The 25080-nt window shown below is 42.8% G+C and overlaps 1 protein-coding gene across 8 annotated transcripts in view; it reads right to left on the bottom strand.

The window, feature by feature from the left end:
- Positions 1-25080, bottom strand: part of CHD2 (chromodomain helicase DNA binding protein 2) — a 134696-nt gene that overhangs the window by 6027 nt on the left and 103589 nt on the right. For all 8 annotated transcript variants that reach the window (XM_032391984.1, XM_032391986.1, XM_032391992.1 and 5 more), the window contains 10 exons: positions 22280-22418; positions 21936-22086; positions 20682-20804; positions 19314-19442; positions 18258-18398; positions 16396-16530; positions 11097-11275; positions 9059-9158; positions 6849-7062; positions 1643-1886 (listed from right to left, as the gene is read on the bottom strand). In XM_032391984.1, the coding sequence (XP_032247875.1) occupies positions 1643-1886; positions 6849-7062; positions 9059-9158; positions 11097-11275; positions 16396-16530; positions 18258-18398; positions 19314-19442; positions 20682-20804; positions 21936-22086; positions 22280-22418 (1555 nt within the window). The remainder of the gene's footprint in view (positions 1-1642; positions 1887-6848; positions 7063-9058; positions 9159-11096; positions 11276-16395; positions 16531-18257; positions 18399-19313; positions 19443-20681; positions 20805-21935; positions 22087-22279; positions 22419-25080) is intronic.

Below are 25080 nucleotides of genomic sequence, written 5' to 3'. Positions count from 1 at the left end.
GTATGAAATGCAAAACATATTAGATGGGCCTCAAGGCAGGTTGACATTGAAAAATAAATCTCAGTGAACTTGTAGACACAGCAATAGAAACTATCCAACGGAGACAGAAAACAAAATTTAAAAAAATAACCAATACAAACAGCCTAATTATAGGTGTAATTAGAATCTCCAAAAGAGGTGAGAAAGAGGACAGAAGAAATAATGGTAAAAAAATATTCCTAATTTGATAAGAAAGATAAACCCACAGATCCAAGAAGCTCAATACTTCCCAAGCAAAACAAACACGAGGAAAAATACAGCAAGATGCACTATAATCATTGATAAAAACTAGGAATAAAGGGAAAAAAACACACGTTATGTAAAGAGAAACAAAGAGATGAGAGATTTTTTCATCAGAAACAGTTCAAGTTGACAGAAGAGGAACATCTTTAAAGTGCTGAAAGTATTCATCTAGAATTTATACCCAGCAAAGGTATCTTTCATACATGAACGCCAACTAAAGACTTTCTCATAGAAATGCTGAAAGAATTTATCACCAGCAGACCCATAGTAAAATGACAGTTCTTCAGGCAGGAAAAAAAAGTGATACTGAATGGAAATACAGATCTAGACAAAGAAATACAGGGCAAATGCCCACTGGAGCCTGACTAGACGATACGGAAGGGTGGGAGGTGAGGGGGACACAGACCCCTCTCAAGGAGACAGCGGCCACTTGGCTAGAGCCACTGTGCTAATGTGTTACCAGATCCTCCAAAAAAAGAGGAGATGTTTATACAAAACTTTCCAAATTTAAATTCAAGCCCAAAGCATGTCGTTAGCCTAAGGAAGACCAAAGCGGCTGTGAGGTTAAAATATAGTCAAGTCCTAAAATTAGGAAGAATAAATAAAACCTCTTCAGCCCTTCCCATAGCTATTCTCACAGGTTACAATGCTAACTGGCTCATAATGGTCTTGTACAGTTGTAGACAGGGTACGACTTCAAAAAGCCCTTCACCCCTAAACTGTGGGGTTGTGGCAGACAAGGACCACGGGCTGGGACCCATCTCAGGATCCTGCTGCCTGAGAGCCTCGCACCAAGCTTAATAATTTGGTTGCAGACTCTAGTATTTTAAGGCTACCACTTCTCTACATTTCCTCAGAGGAAGGCAGAAAACCTTTCCTGGAACTACAGATGGCCCCCTATGACCCACAGAACACAACTTAAGACCTTAACTTGGCATTCAAGCCCTTACTAGCCAAAGTGTTCATCTTCTGGGCTTCCCTCTCTGGGTGCCGACCCTCGGCCTGGGCCTGTGATACCTATTCCATTTCTCTCCCCTTAGCAGACTCTCCAGGGCCCAAAGCAAGAATCAGCAACCTCTCCTCTTCCTCAGCCCCCAGGAAAAACCTCAAAAACCTCTACTTTCAACCATCCACTCAGCACGTGGTGTCAGCTGCCTACACCAGGATCCCTCCCCAATACCCTGAGGATGCCCTGACAGCAAAAACATCAGCTCAGACTAGGGACCATGCCTGGCACACAATGAGACGTTCAACGAACATTTAATAAAGACATGAATGCGTGTGTCACTTGTCTCTGCCCCTCCAAGAGTAAAGCTCCTGGCAGAGATCAGCGCCTGGTGTCGCAGGACCTTCCGCCCACCTGTCATAGTAATCTCTGTGTCCCCTGTGGTCTCGGTCACTGCTGTACTGGTCATAAGGTCTCTTTCTGGACAGGCTGTTGGGTCTATAGCTCCCGGAACGGTGGGCGTCCACGTGTCGCCGGTCCCCATAATGGTGGTCCTTGTACCAGTGCTGCTCATATTGGTGGTGCCTGTCGCTGCCCCACGGAGGGTTGTTGCCACCACCATAGTTGAACTTTCTTTCCCTCTGCCAGTCTCCTCGATCTGCAGGAAAAGAAAGAACAGTTTCACGACTGCAACAAATGGCTGAATTTCACAACCACTGAAGTTTAAACTCAAAGGCTGACACGTGTTACAGAAACAGACATTGCATTTCCTCCTCCGTAGCCTCTTTGCTGCGGGAAAACACACCAGTACGGAGTCCCAACATTCTCTCCTCAAATTTTAAGGCAAAAGAAAATTCATGGCCTTTCTCTTAGGAAGTCCGAAGAACTATGGCTTTTTATTCTCCAAGCCTCTTTACCTTCCATTCTGCGGCAGAGCCTTAAAACGAGATTTCACTCAAAAAAAAACAAAACCAAACATTAATTCAGAGAACAGAACTTGGGGAGTTTCACAGCCGCGAGGTAGTGCCCTCTGCTCACACGTCGGAAGTTTACCTACCTGCTAGTAACCATAAGCTGTGCCCGGTCTCTGAAAGTACTTCCAGACTGGACATACGGACTGTATTACTCTCTCCCAGCCCACACCAAAGAGATGAACCTCCTCCTGTAAAAAGTGATTCCTTTCACTCTGGGTTTGGATCAGTATGCTACCTCTCAAGGGCAGGGCCAAACTGAAATGTTCTTGCTTCTTCAGCCTCCCTTTTCCCCTGAGAAGAATCACACTTATTTGAATCAGAAAAGGTAGTGAACACACAGAAGTCCAGGAATGGAGGCTACAGTGGGCTCAAGTGTGACCCCCAAAATATAGGTCCACTTAGAACCTGTAAGTGTGACTTTACTTGAAAATAGGGTCTTTGCAGATGTAATTAAGGATTTCAAGATGAGATCATCTTGGGTTTAGATTGGGCCCTGGATCCAATGACAGATACTCTTCTAAGAGAAAGGCAGAGGGAGGTCTGAGACAGACACAGGGAGGAAGGCCACGCACTGATGGAGCCAGAGACGGGGACGACACAGCCACCGGCCACGGAGCACCGAGGAGAGCAGGCAGGCACTACACAGCAGGACAAGGGCTGGCAACAGATTCTCCCTCACGTCTCCCAGGAAGCAACAACCGACTGACACCCTGGCTTCAGACTTCTGGCCTCCGCAAGTGTGAAAGAATACATTTCTGTTGTTCTAAGCCACCCAGTTTGTGGTTCTTTGTTACGGGCAGCCTTAGGCTTAACCAGAAGGAACTATGTGGCCTCACAGGAAATCCATCTTCTATCCACAACTACGCTAACACCAAAAATAAGCCACCAGATAGGTGTCTCTCTACTCATTTTGCTGCTCTTCTAAGCATTTTTGTATAGAGTCAGAGAACAACACCCTGAAGGAACCTGCGCAGCTCGGAATCTGACACCATTGAAGTAACATGCAGTCAACCAGCGGCTTCAAGTCACTGCTGACCCACGGTGGGTCAGGCCAGAGAACCGACAAGTAAAAAACGTCGACTACTCAGCCTAATAACTTAATGGACAACAACAAAAAAGAGACACCTTCACGACATGAAAACAAATCACGTGAAGACGGCTTCAAACCGAATGGAAAGTAGTGTTTCAAACAGGGCGTCAGTGTCTGCAGGATAGTGGAGATGCTCACAACTCGAGCCAAGCCATTTATTTCCAGAGAAACCAAACAGTGCTTTTCTTTCTTCCTGAACCCACCATGAGGTAGGTCGCTGGTTAGGAAGTACTGAGCTATTAAGGAGATGGGTGAGAATCCAAGACTTAAATAAAAGACTACAGTGAGTGCACTAAGAAGAGTTCTTTCAAAGGATCAGAATATAAATTCAGTGACGTCACATGAATAACACAAAACCAGTCTGATCCCAAGGAAAAGTCAGGACAAATACAATTAGATCTACGAACACGGAAACACCGTCCAATCGTCTTGTACAGTAATCACCTTTTTCCCTGTCAATCAAATGGGGATCAGTTAATTCTGAACTACTTAGATTTTTAAGATTAGAAGACATGGGACTTCTGCTTCCGGGCAGTTTACAGCAGCAGAACTACATTCCGCCAAGAACAGTGAGAAAGGCCGCGTAAGCAAAACTTACCTGCCGGAAGACACCAAAGATCAGCCAGAGCCATCAGGACTAGAAGGAATAAGACTCCACAGAGCAGAAAAGCTCAGAGGTAGAGGTGACTGCCGAAGCCACGGCGGGCAGGGAGGCTGTGATTCTGCGCACAGTGAGAGGCTGAGTATCTGCGCTGCTCCCAGCACAGGACCAGGGACACGAGCAGAGCCTCTGGAGGGCCTTCTAGGCGAGAGGGGCATGGCAGAGCCGAGGGGCTCAAATGCACAACCAACCTTCCCTTAGGACATGTGCTGAGTCTGCAAGGAGCAGAAGGCTAAAGACCTAAACTGGAACCCTCGGAACAGCAGAGCAGCCTGTGGCGGTCTCACGGTGCTGAGAAAACCAAGACTGAAGCTCAGAGCCTGCGGAAGGGCAGGGGGCAGAGAACGCTGCTACGGGCCCTCTGCTGAGCACTCAGAAGAGCCAAGCTCCAACAGGGGACCAGCGGCAGACTGGATCAGAATGATCGCCTCACACTCCATGTGCCCAGGGGAGGAAAGAATGAATCCTCTCTGGGGAAAAGCAACATCACCTGGAGCTTGCACAATTTCTAAAACACAGGTTCCCGCTTTTATTTTTTTTAAAGATTTTGAGAGAGCGAGACAGAGCGAGAGAGAGCACAAACGGTGGGGAGGGGTAGAGGGAGGTGGACTTGATCGCAGGACCCCTGAACCCAGGACCAACTAAGCCACCAGGCATCCCGTAGATTTCTCCCATTTAATCAAAAATAATTAGGCATAAAAGACAGGACTGTAGAACTGAAAACCAAGAGAAATAAAACATACAACATATGACGCACAATAATTCAGATACTAGAGTTAGCAGGTTAAAATTTTTAAATAACTATAATTCATATGTTCAAAAAAAGAGGAAAAGATGGAGAAAATCAAGTTTTCTAAAAGCTTGAGAATTTTACAAGACTGAAATGTATTTTTCAAAAGAATCAAATGGAAATCCTAGAACTGAAGTTTAGAAAGAAATTAACACTTCATCCTAATTATTATGGAATACATGACCCTTTGCAAAATCCTACACTATGATTTCTATATATTCCATATACTTTTAGCTTTGATTCTATACACTTTTTTCCCTTTCTTCTTACTTGTATCTTTAAAATCCATGCTCAGTATAACCAGTAAAACAACAGATGGAGAAATTATTAACTTCCTGCAATCACCCCTCCATTCCCAACATCCTGAGGTCACTGGTACTGGGTGTGTCTTCACATCTTTCTCTATGCTTATTCAAACATATACTACGGAAAACAGTTTGGTGGTTCCTCAAAAAATTAAATTAGAATTCCCATATAACTCAGCAATTCCACTGCCAGGAATATACCTGAAAGAGTTGAAAACAGGTCCTCAAATACGTATTACACACAGATTTTTCACAGCAGTACTATTCGTGATAGCCAAAAAATAGAAACATCCTAAATGTCCATTAACCCACGGATGGATGACTGTGACCTGTGTCCATACAAATCAGCCACAAAAAGGAATGAAGTACTAACACACGTTACATTGTAGATACACCTTGGAAATATTATACCAAATGAAAGAAATCGACACATATAGTATGATTCCATTAACAGGCAGTGTCCCAAACACATGAATCCAGACAGACAGAATACACACTGGGGCTGCAGGCAGGAGTTGGAGAGAAACGGCCCCACAGATGTGGGATTTCCATTTGAGCTGATGGAAACGTTTCGTGACTAAGACAGAAGTGGTGGTTACGTAACACTGTGAATGTACTAAATGCCACTAAACTGGATATTTAAAACGGTAAAGTTTGGGGCGTGTCTGCCTTCAGCTCAGGTCATGATCCCAGGGTCCTGGGATGGAGCCCCGCATCAGGCTCCCTGCTCAGCGGGGCGTCTGCTTCTCTCCCTCCGACCACCCCTGCTCCTGGTTGCTCTCTCTCTCTCATGCTCTCTCTCACAAATAAATACATAAAACTTAAAAAAATAACATAAAAATAAAATGGTAAAGTTGATGTTATGTGAATGTCACCTTAATAAATCTAGACATACACAGATTTTGTTGTTGTTGCTGCTTTCTCTCTCATCTTTTTTATCTCTAAAGCCAACTCACTCTTTTTAATAATAGATAATATGGAGCACCAGTGTCCTACTATTTATCTTTTTTTTTTTTTTTTTTTTTTTTTAAAGCAGGCTCCCCGCTAAGCAGGGAGGCCGATGTGGGACTCGATCCCAGCATCCTGGGATCATGATCTGAGCTGAAGGCAGACGCTTTACGACTGAGCCACCCAGGTGTCCCTCCTACTATTTATCTTATGATTCTCCTGTTAATGGATATCGAAGTTACTTCCAGCTTTCTGCCATTTTAAGACTGGAATGGCATCCTCATACATTGTTGTACAAACCAAAAAAAGGCTTATGTATTTAGATATTTCAGATTAATTTCTGGAAACATTGCAGCAATTCACACTGTTAGCAATTTCTGTGTATTCCACCCTTTTAATTTTTGTTGATCTGAATGGGCAAAAAAAATTGGTTAGTTTGCTATTGCCTTAATTTACATTTCCCTAGGAGCAGTGCTGGTCACCTTGTCATAGTGGCCACTTGAACTTCCTCTTCTATATGAATTCTCTATTCCTAACCTCTGTCCATTTTTCTATTTGCTAATTCTTTTGTTGTCAATTTACAAGGCTCTTTCAGTATTAACAGTTTTAACCATTTCACCATCCTATATAATGTAAATTGCTCATCTCAGCCTATTACTTGTTTATGGTGGCCATGTTCTTCTTCAAGCTGGAGTAACAAACGGCCTTTTGGACCTTTACTTCACCCTCTGTCTCACTGAGACAGAAGACAAAGTCCTGAAGGAGAAGACAGCACAAAGGTCTAGCTGCTATCTTCGGAAAATAAAGTGATTCTTTTGGCATCTCCTTTTAAAACTCCACTTAATGACCTACCTGCGTTACTAAAGTGTCTCTTGTTGGGGTGATTATAGTTATCTCGTGGGTGTCCGTGCATCTGTGGGCCATGGGAGGCAGGCAAGTGAGGCTTTTGAGGGTGAAGGTTGTGCGGGGCGTGCGACTGAGATATCAGGGAGTCCCGGCTGGAGCCCGAGGCCTCTGGTCGAAACGGCTTCTTACCACCAATCACATCATCTTTCTTCTTTTGCTCCTGAGAATAAAAAGAAACCAAAGCATCTTAAGCCCCCGGCGGAATTCCCAAGAACAGTACAGAGATCACCACCTCTAAGTATTCCTTTCTTGGCTTCCAACCCGCCATCTATTACATACTTATAAAACATGTTCCGAAATTCCCCTGAGCTCCCGCAGCACACCAGTCTCTCAAAGCAGCACGTGCTGCTCTGACAAGAAAGTCACCCCCCGCTGGCAAGTCCTGTGAGCACGGATCACGGACTGCTGGGTGCCACCCCACCGGGCATGCGCGGAACAGATGCCCAGGCCGTGCGCGTTCTCAGAGATTCAGCTTGGACCGCGTAAAACTAGGACCACCAACTTTCCTAGACTAACTAGAACCAACAAGCCCTGACTAGCCCAGGGGGTACTAGTTCCTACGCCAAAGTCAAGCTAAACATCTGTTTGCTTCTTTACCACACAAGTAAAATGTGACATAAAAATAGAAAATACAGTAAGAAAAAAATAAGAAATGCAAAGTGACCTAAAATCTCACCACCAAGGGAATTAATGTCTGTAATTTGGTCCATGTCTTTCTAAGCTTTTTTTTAACAACAAAAATATTATTTGGTATTCTTCTTTCACTTCATGTATTGTGAACATCTTCTCATGTAAACACTCATTTGCACTATTTTATTATGGCTGAGTAACTCCCCAGTATGGATATATCATGACACATTTCATCTATTCCTTATTGTTGGACGTTTAAGTCATTTCCACTGTAAACATGTTTAAATCCTTAATTACCTCATTGAGTTCTCAGAACTGCTTTGTCTACTGACAAATCGGACCTGTCCTTCGGCACAGCTGGGACAGCAGCACCCAGCAGCAGGACTACCACGTTCACTCAGCGATGCTTCCTTCGGAGACTCAGACGAACGTGGCCCTTGACCATCATGTGTCTGACTTCATCGTGTGGAACTTCCAATCCCCACTAGAGGGTCTTTCCCCCCTCGGGCTCTTCCTGACTATCCTCTCGGACTTTTACAATGCTTAAAATTTACATTAACATGCAGTGATATTAATATATTATTTCTGTATGTTACTGCTATATCATACTCTTCCATGTAAAATTAAATTAGAAAGTACTTGAGAGTACTACTCTACAGTCCCACACAATGCTAAGCATAGTGTTAAGTTCATGCAACAAATACTTCTGGGCACCTGTCCCGTGCCCAGCACCATTCCAGGCACGGAGGACATAGCAGAGGATGAAAGATGTAACATCTCTGCCTTCATGGAGCTGACATGTTAGTGGCGGAGGTGTTCAATGTTCACAGATCGGCCCTGAGTGGCTGATTTGGGTAAGGACCACATGGCAAGTCAGCAGATCTGGAAACAGGCATGCAGGCACAAGGAACACAGCCCCTGCAGAATCAGCAAAGTCACTTATGTGCCCATCCCCTACGCCAGAGAAGGGAAGGAACTTCTGGGTACCTTCTCCTATCTGCTCCTTTACATGAGCAGTTGAGACACTACGTACGAAAGCTGGAAGGACACCAGGTATACATGGCCAGAAAAGAAGAGAAAAGTATTTTCTGCCCACAACCCTGTTACTAGTCAGGAGCCACGTTTATAAGCTACCACAAGATTGGTGAATAAGTGATTCCGGGACATAGGAACACAGGGTAACAACTCCTTGTCAGAATTTTAATACGCTTTGGTTCTAATACGTTGGCTATCTCACCCGTCCAGTCTCACTGTTACTTTCACCACTAGGGGAGTGTGCCGAGAGACTGCAGAGCTAACACCGTACCAGAGCACACTGTGGCGGGGACAGGCGGGGCCAGGCGGGGACAGGCAGGGCCGTGCTGGGCACCTCCACCCCATCTGTAGTGAGGGCGGAGAACCAAGGACCCTTCTAGCACCAACAATATCATCCCATGACCATCTCCCCAGGGAAAAACTGTAATGAATTTTTCTGTGGAACTAGTTTTTATCTGTTTGTATAAATTAGGATTAAATTTGTATTTTACCTCCTCTTCTTGAGATCTTTTCTTATGAGCCATCTTGTATAACTTATGCAATTTTCGAGCATCAAATTCTGTAAACTTGGAAACAAAAATCCATAGATTCCTAAAAAAAAATAAAAAATAAAAAAATAAAACAACAGTTCTAAGCAAATTATAGAATTCTTTAAATGACTTACTATTCTCCTTATTGATGGCAAGCTACTGAATTCTGCCATGGATACTCGACCAAGTGTAGAAATTAAATAACAGAAACATTCTTTCAGGCCTGTGTTTCATTAACACATCTTCAGATGCCAATGTCAACAGAGTGTGGCCGATGGGTCTGGAGACGAGGGCTCTGTCTCCCACCTAAAACCCCTTACTTCACCGGCACCCAGGAAAGTCTTGGAAGTCTTCCTCCACGTTCCACACCTCCAGATTCAGCCACACAACCCATCATTACCACCATCTTCCTGGTTGGGACCTACATACATTCGGGCATCCCCATGTTGCTGTCCCTTCTTCCGTCCCAGTTGTCACCACCAAGACCTCTCGTTTCTTCCTTAAAACTCCAAGCAGCACCTCCCTGCAATGCCACTGCACTCACCCTAGCAAGGCATTACCCTGGATGGCAGAGTGACTAACAAGACAGGCATCTAGAACAAGGAGGCGGCGGTACTCGCAGTGAGCTAGAGAAGGAGTGTCACCTCCTTCTTTGACCACGTCATGCCACCCACAGAAATGGGACTGGCTCCCGGAGTAGTAAACCTGCTGCACCTTCCCTTCCTTTTTAAGATCGCCTAGAATGGGCTTCAGTGGTCTTAACGAACTGCCTTTAAACCCTAAAAACCTCCCAGCCCCCCTCACCGGCCCACCTGTAAACCTGTGCCGAAGCCTAAGCAAGTCCGCCCTACTCTTCCACGCCCAGCTCAAGTACACCTGCCTGCCTCTCAGAAGAGCATCCTCCCTGACTGCTCTTCTGCAGGCCCCTCCTCCTTCTCCAACACCTACCACACCTGGTCGTGCAATGACCACTTCAGGATGGACAGTGTCTCTGGAAGGGGCAAGGACCTTCTTATGAACGACTGTTAGCCAGGTCTACAGTGCCCCGCACACTTCAACACAGGCCCCAGTGCCCGGCAGGAAGCTTAGCTTCAGAGATCTATGTATTAGGATGACCTTTTGTTCTCTTCCAACAGGGATTAACTTGACTAGAAAAACAGCTCAGTGGCTAGGCACAGGAAGAAGTTGGTAACAGTATAAAGGGGAACAAAAATAACATTTTGAAACTTAATTTTTTTGATAGGTGTGAAGCATGCTATGGATAGCATCATGACAGAAAGTTTTCTTAAATCCATTTTTCACTCAAAACCAATCCACTGTGATTGGGTATATTATACCAAATAATTACATGAACCATGAAGTACATGAGTTCAAAGTCACTTTGGATTATGCAAAGAAACTTAATGTTACAATTATCTTTGAGAAAGAAATTCCAGTTGTGTTTTCCTAAAAAATCAAAAATGAATATATAAATGACTATATACGAGCCATGATACGCCTTACAAATTAAAGTTCTGGATTAAACTGCATTAATACAACTTACTACTAGAGTTCTTCAATTATCAGAGAGAATGGAAAAATCATAGTTCTGGTGATTTTAATCTTTGTTTCACCTCATGTGTTAGTAGAGAACTATTCAAATAGTTATTATATCTATCAACCTGAGGTGGGTGAAGTAGTGAGACTAGATGATTTTTATCCCTTCCAGGTTTACAGACCAAGTCTTTGCTCTGAGAACAGGCCAGCAAATCCAGTCTCCCTGCTGTTCTCTTATAAAATAATGACATCATCCTACCTATTCAAAAGACTGTCTCAGTGGAATGGCTATTGCAGGAAAATGAAATTGAAACCTGCGGGTACGTTGCCAATAGATGGGTTTTATCGGGGGGAAAAAATTCTCATTAGATGGCTATGTCAGCTTTTATAAAACAAACACAGAACCCTCCCCACACACACATTGTCAAATCACACCAGGCAATCTGAGGCCGAGGTCACTTACCTTCTCCACAGTTTGATATGCTCCTGGTCTGAGTAGGCTTTAAGGCACTCGGCTATCCGGTCTCCGATTTTGAGCAGGCAGTTTCGGGTGTGCTCTAGCTGTTCTTGCACGTTGAGCCCCTTGTCGGGTTTGTCCAGTTGTTTCAGTGCCTTCTTCACAGGCCTCATCCGCTCTTTGCACTGGAACAGGCCAACAGAATAGAGACATAAAACACTTGCAGCAAAGATATCTTGTCTTTGTTCCCTGTGCCCTAACTTCCCAGAGAAAACCCAGCCCACCCTCACGGCATGTTACCGCTAGGGGAGGAACGGGTTAAAGCCCAGGGAACACGCATAAATGTAAAGTCAGGAAAACCTGAGGTGCAGGTCCCAACAGCATCTCTTAGAGTGATGACTTCTGTACCTTCCTTTTATCATAGCTCCAAATGCTGTCTCTCGTCTGCAAGAGGGCTGTGATGATGCCTCATCAGGCCATTATGAAGATAAAATGAGAAGCAAGATTATAGGCCTAACCCAGAAACGTCCCACCACCAGATAAACTATCTGAAACTGCACGATAAAATGGTTACAAGTCCTTTGGGCATATAAGAAACTAAGGGGAAAGGCTTGCAGATAAAGATGGTGAGCTGAACACAAAAGTTGTTTTCTCCCCCGCCCAACTCCACTGAACAACAGTAAAGGGAATGTTTCAAAAAACCCACAAAGACAAGGGAAAATGAAAGAGAAAACAAAAGCAACAAAATATTGGCAGCAAGAGAAATGACTTAAGAGGCCCGAGATGAGAACCAACCTGGCTTATACTACCACATTCCACCCCAGAGGCAAACTAGGTGCCTCTGAAGTAGGAGAGTTAAAACTGAGTGGTTTTTTCCAACAATGCTTAGAAGTAACAAATACCCAGATTCACAAGAGACACCCAAACTTCCAACTGGGCCCAGCAAAAGGTACAGAGGTTATTCTCTGCAGAAGATAAAGGAGCGGTGTCTGAACTGGGCTACGTACTGAAGCAGGAGCGTATGAGCAGACACACCCTAGAGGAGCCCACGCCTGGCCTTCTGCCTCCCAGACTCCAGAATGAAGAGAGCCAGGCCTTCACCCTCCACTCAGGAGACTGGAGGGTCCTTGTCCACAAAATCTGACCTTCTAAGAGGGGGAACTACCCAGTGCAAGCCTCCCAATGAAGCAGCGCAGCGACATCACCAGAGAGTAAACACGGGAAGTCGACCAAGCCCCACCCACATGCTCAGAGCTTCGGGTCGGATGGTTAGTGCCCTACTCCCAAATGTGTGTGCAGACAACCAATGATTACAAGTCATCTGAAAAAATATCTAACATCAACAATGGAAAACAAGTTAAAGGGAAATATAAAAAAAAAAACATTCAGAGAACCATGGGGAGGGGAAGATCATGGATATAAAACATGACAAGAGAAGTAAAAAGCTTAAAAGAAATACTAATGTGAGAAAGTGGAGGGGCTCTCCTAGAAAGTAGAATTTAAAAAGCAGAAATGAAAAACATGTAGTAATATTATGGACCACTCCCAAAGTCCCGTTTCCCAGAACAAAAAGTTCTGAAAAGATAGAACTAAGCATTAGGAGGAAATCACCACAAAATAATTCAAGAAAACTCAGACCCATAGGGCATGGCTGTCAACCACGAGCTATCTGGTACAACAAACCACTAAGGCACATGAGCATGAAATTTCAGAACAAAGAAAACCCTACAAACTTCTATCACTCTGTGGTAATTCCATCTGTTTACTTTTCAGAGTTAAACCTCAATTTTCAAGAAGTACACAAAATAAAAAGATGTACCATAACCTGGAAGGTGTCTGTAATGACTGTAATGGGTAAGAAAGAGATCAATATCATGAACGCATAAAGGATTGCTATAGAAAAGGTAAGACCAAATTACCCCAAAATAGGCAAAGAATACAACAGACAATCCGCTGGAAACATGAATGCCTAACAGATACGAAAACAAATGTTCAACTACACCACTGATCAATATTTCATACCCCTCAGACTGGCAAAAACTGAGAAGTCAGAAATAACCAAGTGTTTCTGAGACTGGGAAGCGATCGGAACTCCAATTCCCTGCTGGGAGTGTATAAACCTCCACCATAGCTGGAAGGGCTAATTCAACAGTACCTAGGGCAGTGGTCGATGTGCGTGCCCAGGGAAAGACCTAGAGCTCTGCACAAGCTGTACACTACTCTAGAGAAGTGCTTACACATGTGTAAATAAAAATATTTACAAGACTTTTGCTGCCATTTTTGGTAATTAACCTTTGGAAAGCCCCAAGGTTCATCTACAGGAGAAACAATGAGTTGTGGAAGTCAGGATATAAAATACTATGAAACAGGTTTGTTTGGTTTTTTTTAATTTTTATTTTTAAGTAAGCTCTGTGCCCAGTTTGAGGCTTAAACTCACAACCCCGAGATCAAGAGTCGCATGCTCTACCAAGTGAGCCAGCCAGGCACCCCTGAAACAGTTTAAATTACCAACATGGACAAACCTCAAAAATAGAGATGCTGCGGGAGGAAAATCAAGTTACAGGATATACACAGTATGGCATTTTTATGAAGTTTTTGAACATGGAAAGCAATACTGTATGCTGTGTAGACACACGGGAGGCTGTCCAGAAGGGTTAAGAACCCAGGCGCACTAACTTTTGCCCTACCATCTTAACTATGTTAACACGCAACTTCTGTGACTCTCTTCATTTTATTTTTTTTTTAAGATTTTATTTTTATTTACTTATTTCTTGAGAGAGAAAGAGAAAGAGAGAAGTGTGAGTGGGAGAGCTGGAGGAGAGGGGCAGGGAGAGAGAGAACCTTAAGCAGACTTCCCGCTGAGCAGGGAGCCCAACTCGGCGCTCGAAAGCACAACCCTGAGATCATGACCTCACCCGAAACCAAGAGTCAGATGCTTAACCGACTGAGCCACCCAGGCGCCCCTAAATATTTTACTTTTAAGTAATCTCCACACCCAACGTGGAGCTTGAACTCACAACCCCAAGATCAAGAGTCATGCTCTACTGAGTAAGCCAGGAGAGAATTACCTACCCCATAGGATTGTTGTGGAGAAAAAAGACAAAAATGCACCAACAGTGCCTGGCTGTTTATTGTCGTTACTGTCTTTACAAACAGAAGTCATAAAATGCTAAAACCAAGCGCAAGAACAGTAACTGGATCTAAAACTACCCTTACTTATGCGGAGGTAAGAAAGGAAAAGCACGAGTTTCTTTCTTTATTTTTAGATTTTTATTTATTTGACAGAGAAAGCACAAGAAGGGGGAGCAGGAGAGGGAGAAGCAGGCTTCCCGCAGAGCTAGGGAGCCTGATGCGGGGCCCGATCCCAGGACCTGAGCCCAAGGCAGACGCTTAACGACTGAGACACGCAGGCGCCCCAAAGCATGGGTTTAGAGTGAGAAACACCAGGGGCTTCAACTTTACTCTGAGTCTTAAAAACTCACACTTAACAAGGCTTCGTGGTACCTGTTATCAATGTCTACTTTATTTCTTAAATTTTTCTACATTTTTTAAAGATTTCATAATATTAAAACATGGTAAAAAGAGCCAATATGTGAAAGCATTTTTAAAAATAAATGGTTATTATTAGAAGCATTAGGTTAGGATTTTCTCTTATAAATACTGGACTAAGGAAAAACCAGAACAGATCAGATCAGAAGGCTGGTTGTACAATGAATTTATTCATTTAGTCAGTTTATGCATTTACTGATATCCCTTTTTCTTAAAAATACTTCTAACACCTAAATGTACTTTACATAAGAACCACTACTTGCCGTCAGACAGCTGAGGACAGAACAGTCCAGAGAATTAAGAAAAATGAGGTAAGTGCAAAGAAAAAAAAAAATATATATATATATATACATACGTATGTATGTACACAGATTTTTGAGAACACAGAGAAAGGAGCAATGAGAGAGAAGACTACCTTACAGGATGAGGTCAGTATTCTATCCTTTGCTGCCACACAGCAGGAGTATTTTGAGATTTGGAAGACGAGGTTCTCTTTGAGATTGAATTAACTGATCAAGGGAGCTGCGATTTATGGAAGGCTGGGCAGAGGAGGTGGGAGGAATCATGGAGAGCAGCACAATGAAGACCATGCAGCTCCACTGAGGGGCTAAGGTCCCTGAGGACACGCTGGCCTGTTTCCATTCCTGCTCGAGCTGGTCCATGCGCTCCCCTCCTCCATCACATTCCCTGTCCCGTATGAGGAAAGAGACCATGTCCTGGACATGTCTTAGCCCTGAGCACCGCAGTGTGGGAGCATGGAAGGCACACCACGCTCACGCTCACCACTGCTCTCACTCACTCAGCCAGGACCCTGGCCTCATCTTGTCATGCTGTCCCCTGGTTCTCATCACGCCAGCCACGGTGGCCTTCTGTGACCTACTCGTTGCACCACAGGTGGTCCTGCCACAGGGCCTTTGTGCATGCTGCTGCCTTGCCTTGACATGTTCTTCCCTCCCCTCATCTCTTGTGACCTTTCCCTCTTCCTTCAGAACCCAATTCAAACATCGCCTCCTTAAACACGCCTTCCCAACAGCCCCTGCCTGGGTCAAATCCCCTTCTCCAGGATCTTCAGAGCATCTGCTAACGATCCCCCACAGCCCATTAGAGTAGCACGAGCACGATCCGTGTGGCTATCTATCTCCCCTACTCAAATGTGAAGTCTGCAGAGACAGAAGCAATTCTTGCAACATGGTAGGTAAATTCAGGGTTGACACACAGAAAGTACTCAATAAATGTTAGCTCAGGGAACACTTCTGTTTCCCAAATGCCTCTAAGGGCCCCTGCAGCCTTTCCCTTTTTTTAAAGATTTTATTTATTTATTTGAGGGAGAGAGGGAGAGCGCGCATGCACGCATGGGGCCGAGGGGAAGGGAGAGAGAGCAATCTCAGACTCTACCCTCAGCACAGAGACCAACACGGGGCTCGATCCCACAACCCTGAGATCACAACCTGAACCAAAAGCCAGAGTGTGACGCTTCACCAACTGAGCCACCCACCGTCCCCGCCTCCCCAACTCCCACAGCCTTTCTGCCTAGGAGCACAAGACAGGAAATCGATTCCCCAAAATTCCTTCTCACTAGAGAGTAAGAAAATCTCTTCCTGCCTGCCTAGTCCAGACCAAAGGTCTTCAGATGTTAGAAGCAACGTGTTCTAAGGTAACATACGAATGCTCAGGCCGGCTGAGGCTGTGTGGCTGGACCGGGGGAAGGCAAGCGCTGTAACCGCACACACCAGCACCCCTCAATTTCAAGACTTACTATGCTGAATGTTTCCTGGTCCAGATCATCCTCCTCATCCTCTCCAATAGGGACAGGCTCACTTCCTGCTGTAATATGGACAGGACCCTGAGATCGCTTTGATTTACTTGAAGATTTGGCATCACCACCTTTAGGCTTTTAAAAAAGAGTTACAAGGAATCATTGTCATTTGTGCAATCCTGCCTTGCAAGCTGGACATCTTACCTGTCACATCACTCCAGAGAACAAATGTGACAGCCTAAGTTTACAAAAAAGATAAAATAAAGTCTTCTGAAACATCATGTAATCAAATCTACATGATTAACGAATGGCTTAATCGTACATCACTTCCATTTCTGTCTCCAAACACACCCAATTATAACTTCAGCTTCAGGACAATGCTGTTTTGGCTTCTATTCCCTCATCCATAAAATGCACAAAAACATCAACAGGTGGAGATTATAATAAACTGGCAGAGCCCTTGTACAGTATGATACAGCAACTTTTATTAACAGCTTATAATCGTACACTTTGACCTAAGAATCTGTATTAACTACAGTGCTGTAAATGACTGAAATGTACATGACTCCACATGAATAAATCTCATTTATCCATGAAAGGATGCAGAAGGATAGAGGTGACTTTGTATATGAACATTTAAAAAAATACTCTTTGTTTATGACTGTATAATATACAGTAGAAGTATAAAAACATGGATAGGAAAGGTCTCAAACCATGGGAGGAAAAAGGAGAGAGGCAGAGTAATGAAATCATGAAAGAGGAATTGGGGGGGGGGGGCTTCAACAGTATTGGTAAGATGTGCACAAAACACAAAATACACCAGCCCAACAAAAGGCACTTAGAGTAAACATGAAAAAATGTTGGCCACAGTTCTATCTTGGGTGATGGACGAGTGGATGCCTGGTAAAAGGCTCTCTGTGCTTTTATTTTGGAAATATTTCCCTTAAAGAGTATCTTTCTGTGGGAGCAGAAATGCAAAGGTATCTGGCATAGCAGGTTTCCTAACATAAGATAGTGAAAGTGATTTCAATATGGGAAGTCTACATTGCTTCCAAGATGTTATAATCAAAGAGAATCTTCTTTATCTATTTAAAGTGATTTTAACACTTATTTACTCATTGGGAAAGTTGTTTCTGATGTACTGCTTCAGGGGGGAGAAAGGGCTACTCAAAGAATCTGATTTGATCTTCATTTTGTACTTATACGTATAAGACAAAAATTCCAAAGATCAAGAAATTTACTAGAGATTATCACTGGATGGTGGAATTATAGCAGTTACTTGTTTGTATGTTTTAATGATTAGGGTTAATGGCAAAATAAATTTCATCAGAAGCCAGCAAGCATACGTGCAACATTCTACCAGAATCTGTGGTTTGGAATTAACCTCACAAAAGTCCCAAAGTGAAAATTATATAATAGCAGGGCTTTTCATCCATTTCTACTCCAAAACCTTCTCTTGATATATTTGGGTTGACTCCTAAACTTTTCAAATATTCAAATTCATCTATGGATTGTACTCTTCTACCATGAATATGAGGATGGACATATTTCACATCATTACCTGTAAATGCAGCTTTCTCTCACCTGTCCTATCTCATCAAAATTTCCCCTCTGAAACACGTAGTAAGAGATCAACTAAAGACCTTCTATATTAAAAAAAAAAAAAGAAATACCCCACAACTGCATGTTCCCCTCTCTGTAAGAAGAGGTGCAGGCATCCCTCTGACAGCCCCATCCTTCCTTCTTGGATGTACCCTTAAAGAGACGACTATTTCAGGATGCTCAAGCCCCATTCTCTGTCTAAATCCTAGAAGAAATTTCAGAGGCTATGAGTATCTCAGTAAGCAGAAGGACACGGATACCTTCTCTTTCTTATCTTTTGACTTCTTCCTTTCCTTGTCCCCTTCTTTGTCTTTCCTAGAACTCATTTGTTTCTCCTTGTTCTCCTTGTTCTCTTTCTTCTTCTGTTTCTTTTTCATTGGACTTTTTTCTAAGCCATCATCCTAGAAAACAAACAGGATTATGAGCTTTTGCCACAAACTTTAGATCTACTCGTCTACTTTCTGGAGAGAGGAGCACTGTCCACAATGGTTCATACTTGCATCTACACTTAGAAGCTTGTTTTCAAGCACACAGCCCTAAAGCACTTGCCCACACAATTCTAAGCTCTCTGGTAATAACCAGATAAGCCAGTAGAAACAGATGCTCTGCAACTCACATCCTCTCTTTAATTCTCATAGCAACCCTTCAACCATAAGCATTATCATCCCCATTTCACAGATGGTAAGAACTGAGGACCAGATATATTATAAATCCGTCACCTAATAATTGTCACGGTTGCTACTGCTTTTTGAATTTATGCGTGCATGACAATTCATGCAGTTTCTGTCCCCACTGCTGATCCTCTTGGAGCTAATCTCAAAGTATAATCACACTTGAAGGGCAACGACATAAAATCCCATAAAGCTATCACTCACTGAAAGAACACACTGAATGCTACCAATTTTTCACTTTACTCAAACGAGAGGTCACAAACTGGCAAGCCGTGGGCCAAATCTGACCCACAGATGTGCTTTGTTGGCCCACGATGAACTCAACTGCACAGGCATGAGGCCCCTGGAGAGCCACAGTCCCCACCACCACTCCCTACCTTTTTCAACCACAAGGCTGGGTGTCATGGGCCATTTATCATTACACCTTGCACGGTTCCCCCTTCACTGACTTCCATTACCTATGAATCTGTGACGGCTGGCTTAAATGAACAAATCGCTCTCTCACACGGTCAACAGAGACATATATATTCTATTTCCACTTTATTGACTCTGCATGTAAACCAAACACATTTGAATGGTTTTACACCAGCTGGCACGATAAATGTAGCCTAAACGACAACCCTCAAGTGAAATCCAGCCGCATACCTTTACTTCTCCCTCTTCCGACGGATTGTCTGAGTGTCTAGGAGATGAAAACTCAACCCCATGCTCATCTTTCAGCCTGGGTTCTTTGTTTTCCTTCTTTACTCGAGGCTTCCTCTTCTTTAATTTGGCCTGGAAAGGAGAGAAAAAAACGGTAAAACCACAAACTTCAAGAAGCATGACCAAATAACGTTATGACTATTCAGACCAGTAACAGCCATGTAACTCAAACGAGAAAATTCAGAGGCAACTCAAAGGAGGGCAACCAATTTCACCTGGGGGAGAAAAAGGAAAACAGCAACGCAGGCCCTGTACACGTCCCTACACCACATAAAAGCACCCACATCCTTCAATCTATTGATTCCAGTGTTCGGAATTCACGCTAAAGACAGAATTCAGAAGAAGGACACGTACTTTCATGCACAAAGACACAAATAAATATATGAGACTGAAGAGTAACATTAAAAAATCCAGATGTATGGTCTATCTAAAAATTAAGGTAAAGGATAAAACGCTCTCAATCCACTCTAATATGACACAGAAATCTAAAACAAGTATAAACATAATCTAAATCCTTCCCTCCAGAACCTAACGTGTAATTCATGCACGTGTTATCTGAAGAATGACACTACTTATGACACTATTACATGAAAAAGGACAACGTATGTGATTACGGTGATTTTTCTCCCCTAGAATTCATTTTGTTTATAATATAGGGAAATTAATGCAAATGGCAGAGCTCTAAGAGCACTAGGAACACGCACCCAACAAAGACTGCTAGTACCAGATGTAACATCTCACTGTGATTCCCACCTTTCTAGGCCTGACTTTGAAATGAAAAATTGGGAAAATAAAAGCAGATAAGGTTCAGATGAGTTCGTTAGCAACTTCCGTTGGTGTCCTGTACTGAGTAAGGCAGTCGTAACTGAAGGTCAGTTTCTGAATGAACTGTAGATTCTAACTATCCATACTTTACCTCTGGGACCCATCATTACAAGCAGCCCAGAGTCAGCTGTACCAGGTAAACCTGGTGGTATTCATACAGTAACCACAACTATGTTCCAAAACTGAGGACGCAGCATAAAGAAACAGCAACATATGTCTGGCCCAATGGCACCTGCAGAGGTGAGGACTATTTTGAGGCAAAACTGGAGGAGAATGGGCATCTAAGAAACTTGCCAATTATCAAATGAACATTTCTATTATCACCAACGAAACCATCATGACTGGAACCTCAAAAGCAACACCTGACTGTGGGAAGGTACCATTCTGTGCAGTGCCTGGAACGGGCAGGCAGCCTTTTTCCTCCCTAACTCTGCAGGGTCGGAGCCTCGGCCCTCTAAAGGATGCCCGGCTGGCAGCCGCACTCACCTCTTCCCCACCTGTCACGGCCCCCTTCTTCTCCAGACTCTTCCTGAGCAGCTTCAGCAAGTAGTCCGCTCGGGTCTGCAGCTGCTTCCCCTGAGGCTTTTTATCTGTCTCCACAGGCAGAATCTTCAACAGGAAAGGAAGAGAAGCACCCGCCACCACCCATGTCCCGGTTAGTGGATCAGGATACACAGAGACAACAAAGAACTGAGCAGTCCTTTCCCTCCCCAACCACCCAAAATACAGATAAAGCCTCAGATCCTATCTCATGTCCATGGCTCCCAGTCACTGAAAATCCCTTATGAGCCGTTCTCGTTTTACAAAATGGGATGGAGAAATCCAGCTCTCCCACTGGCTCCTACCTGTGCTGTTAACAGGGTAGAACAACTCAGGTAGGAGGGGCTTGTTGGCTTCATCTGCTAGAGCATCCCAGCCGTCGTGGATTTCCTCCTTCCAGGAGCAGGGAATCCCTGGAGCTAGGTTAAAGCTTCGTTTTAGATTGAAAATGCTTCTTAGAGCATTGCCGGAGAGCACTGAGCTATGCCAGGACATGATCCGTCCCTGCTACCCCAGCTGGACCTCTCAGGCCAGACTGGATTTGGTCTCAGTGCTTATGGCGGGGTGCTGTCACCCTCTGAAAACATCACACATGGGATGAGCATTGTTTGACGTGCCAGGAAAAGCCCTGCCAGGAGCACAACATGGAGCGCATCCTACTAAAATTTGAGCCAGTCAGCCTTCCCTGCTTACAGCTCTGAGCACGGCCTTACTACTCGGTAGCCTGATTCACAACGGATAGGGTGGGAGGCTCGATTCTGTGGGAGAAGTACGGCCAGTATTTAATTCCATTACAAAAAATACCAAGGTATGGCTCCTTTGTGTTCAGAACTGAAACACGACAGCTTCAAATACAGTTTTAAACAAGAGGCCAATATTTAAGGCCGAGGAAGCCTTAATAGTTAATAATCTTACCCTGGTATTTGTTGCAATGAGATTGGATGTATAAGAATTAGAATTTTAAGATTTCTCCTGTGATTTCCCCAAAATTTCACCTGGCTATTATCTTTATCTAACAGTTCCACAGTCCACTAAAGATGGTGATATTCCCCAAAACAAAGAAATCCCAGGAATGTATTACTGTACTGATTTCCGATTTGATCCCCCACCCCCCAGAAAATAGTTAAAAATAAGTTATCGATATAAAAATATTGTATATAACAAATCTCTGGGAATCTCCAGCATCACAGATTTACTTACTTTGTCAGTTAACTTAAGCTCTGGATCCGTTTTAATTAGCTCCCAGTTTCCATAGCCATGTTCATAAATTCCCAGCAGGAGTCGCGAATCATCCTCCACTCCCCACTCTACATCGAAATGTGCAGCTTTCACTCGACAGGTTAAGCAGTATCTAAAGGGATTTCAGAAACAGGAGGACATGAGAGGAGAGGCCTTTCGAACTTGGAAATGAACACAAATGAACATGGACAAAGTATCCTGATGCGTTACACAAAAGACAATGAAAACACTACATAACACACAACTAGAACTTCAACTCTTTCTTACAGCACAACCACTCATGCATGTGCACAGAATAGACTCACTTTTTTTTTTCTTCAGGGTCCACAGGGATCGATTTATGCAGCATCTCAAACTCTTCCTCATGTTGTATAATGGATTTCACATTAACCTGAACCCCCGATATTTTGATGGTTGGGCCTCTTTTTTTCCCCGGTCCTTTCCCTAAAGGATACGAATTTCACATCAGTTAAGTGAGAATTCGCTGGAGTTCCACAGAAAACATTATCGGCAAACCCTGAATGCTTATGCACTTGATATATATCTCTGGCTTATTTTTAGTTCAAAAATATAACATAAAGTCAAAAAAGTTTCTCAATTAACGTTCATAAAATGATCTCTAAACAATTAAGCTTTTTAAGATTTTGGATTTTTTTTAATCCACTGGTATTTGTAATTCTATTTTAATCTTCCTATCTATTTTATACTTTGGTTCTAAAATTGAAAGTAAAAAAGATTCTGTAGGATTAGTAATAATACTGAGGGTTTTTTTTGTTTTCTAACTATCCTATTAACAGAGTTCAAGAAAACTCAAGTGTTTTAAAGATGATTTTCTCTACTAAAAAAAAATAGGAGACCAAGTTAATACCATTTGAAATGAACAAAAGGTGCCATGGAAAGATTTCCTTAGCCCTAGTACCAAATTAAAATAATCCTAGAACTAAAAATGAAACCCAGTCAACTCTAGCCAGATGTTGGCAAGATGATGGTACAAGATAATGACACTTGTCTGTGAGGGGAAAGATGGCTCAGAGCCTGGGAGAAGATTTTTTAACATTCAAGTTGATGAAACGGTACTATAATCATAAATATTTAGATATTCTCCTGTAATCCTCTAGAATTCACTTGCAAATGCTATTCCCAACAATTCTGAAGACAGCTGGAACAGAATGTGTGAAAATGAGAAAGGCACTTCCCTAAAAATCAGAAATCTGGGATTTATTCCCAAATGTGCACAAAGTCCCCCTTCCTCCCTTCTCTTTTCCCCTCTCACTTCTAGTTATTGACTTCTCTGGGTCTCAGTTTCCTCATCTGTAAAGCAAAAGGATTGCAACAGAAATACGGGCAAAGGTAAAGAGACAATTCAGAGAAGGAAAAACAAATGATTCCTAAACATTTAAAAAATACTTGACCTCACTCCTGATGAGAGAAATGTAAATTAAATACAGACACATACCATTTCTAACATATCACGGTGAAAAATTCAAAAATTTGAAAACATTATGTTGATGAGACCAAAAGCAGACAGACACCCTCGTTCAATGCCTGGTGGGAGAGCACAGTGCAAAATGGCGTGCATACAAAATTATCTACCACAATACTAAAGCAAGAGATTATATAGCTGAAATGTCCCTTAACAGGATTATGCATGTCTTTAAAAAAAAAAAAAATCAGGCAGTGGGAAAAAGACGAACCATTTTTAATGGCATTGAAATATATAGTAACCATATAGAAAAATAAGTAAAACTGGATACGCCAGGAAAAACTCCAAGTGGATCAGAGATAAAAAAGTAAATGAAATCACACAAGTACAAGAGGAGAAAGTCACAGTGAATTCCTCTTTATACTGGGCGTAGAGGCAATGTTTTTAAACTGACTCAAAATCTAAACACAATAAAGTAAAAGACTGATACATTTAAAAAATTTCTTCTAAGTTTTCTTAAAATGCCATTAGCAAAGTAAAAAGACAAATCACAAACTACAGGAGAAAACCAGCAACTTTAATCAGAAAAAGAAATCCTAAAAATTAAGAAAATGGACAGAAGAGAAAATGGGTGGTTCACAAATGGCTCTGAGAAAACACTCACAATCTTACTCATTAGAAGAAAAACAAGATACCATTTCTCACCTATTAGTTTGGCAGAAAAAACCACCATTTGACAACACCCTCTTGTTTGTGAGGCTTGTAAACAAGCACCAGTATCCATTGCTGGTGGCAATATAAATTATGGTACCAGACTGCTGGAAAGTCTGGTAAAATCCAACCAAGTCATGCTTCCCCAGGACCCAGCAGTCCCACTTCCAGAAACCTATCCAGAGGACATGTTGGTAGAGATACAAAAGAGCATACCCATTATACTACGAATTCATTGCGGCTGTCTTTAGAACAGCCAAAAACTAAAAACAACCCAAATATTCATTATTCAGGAACAATAAAGTCTGAATTAAGATCTACCTAAGTGGTGGAACACTGCAATTACAAAAGGAAAGAAAGAGGATTTCTACACGATAGAGAGTGATCTCCACACGTGAAAATACATAGGTGCAAAACACAACAAATGGTATGCTATCTTCTACAGAAGAGGGGCACACACACCGAAATTCTTTGAAAGAAACAGTGAAAAGATAAACCCAAAATTAATAGAAATGGTGACCTATGAGAGGAGCAGAAAGCAGGACTTGGGGGGGGGTTGCTGGCACACAAGTAAGGTTCTCCAAATGTACCTTGTTTCAGAGTTTTGACTTCGGGCCATGCAAGTGTTTCAAAGTTAAGTCAAAATGAGAAAAGCAATCCCTAAAAACTGAAAAATGAAAATGAAAAAGACTGTACTATCTATTAAGTTGGTGGCCTAACTACACAGAGAAAAGTACTTCTAATAATTTTAAAACACGGTATTTTAACTGCACAGAGCTAGTGGGATGTATTCCAAAGACCAAAAAACAAAACAACAAAAAAAAAAACTTTACTTTGAGCAGTAAGATTGGCACTGATGTTTAGAAACTCGTCTAATGTACGATAGAACAAATACATAATTATGTTAGCACTGTTAGAAACAAAAATTTTCCACTTAAGAAAAGAGTTATCAATAATCTTCCATCTGAGGGG

The sequence above is a fragment of the Phoca vitulina genome, unplaced genomic scaffold (assembly GCF_004348235.1).
Source record: "Phoca vitulina isolate PV1807 unplaced genomic scaffold, GSC_HSeal_1.0 scaffold65, whole genome shotgun sequence".
Taxonomy (NCBI): Eukaryota; Metazoa; Chordata; class Mammalia; order Carnivora; family Phocidae; genus Phoca; species Phoca vitulina.
The sequence above is the reverse complement of the archived record's forward strand: the minus strand, read 5'-3'. Positions and strand labels throughout refer to the sequence as shown.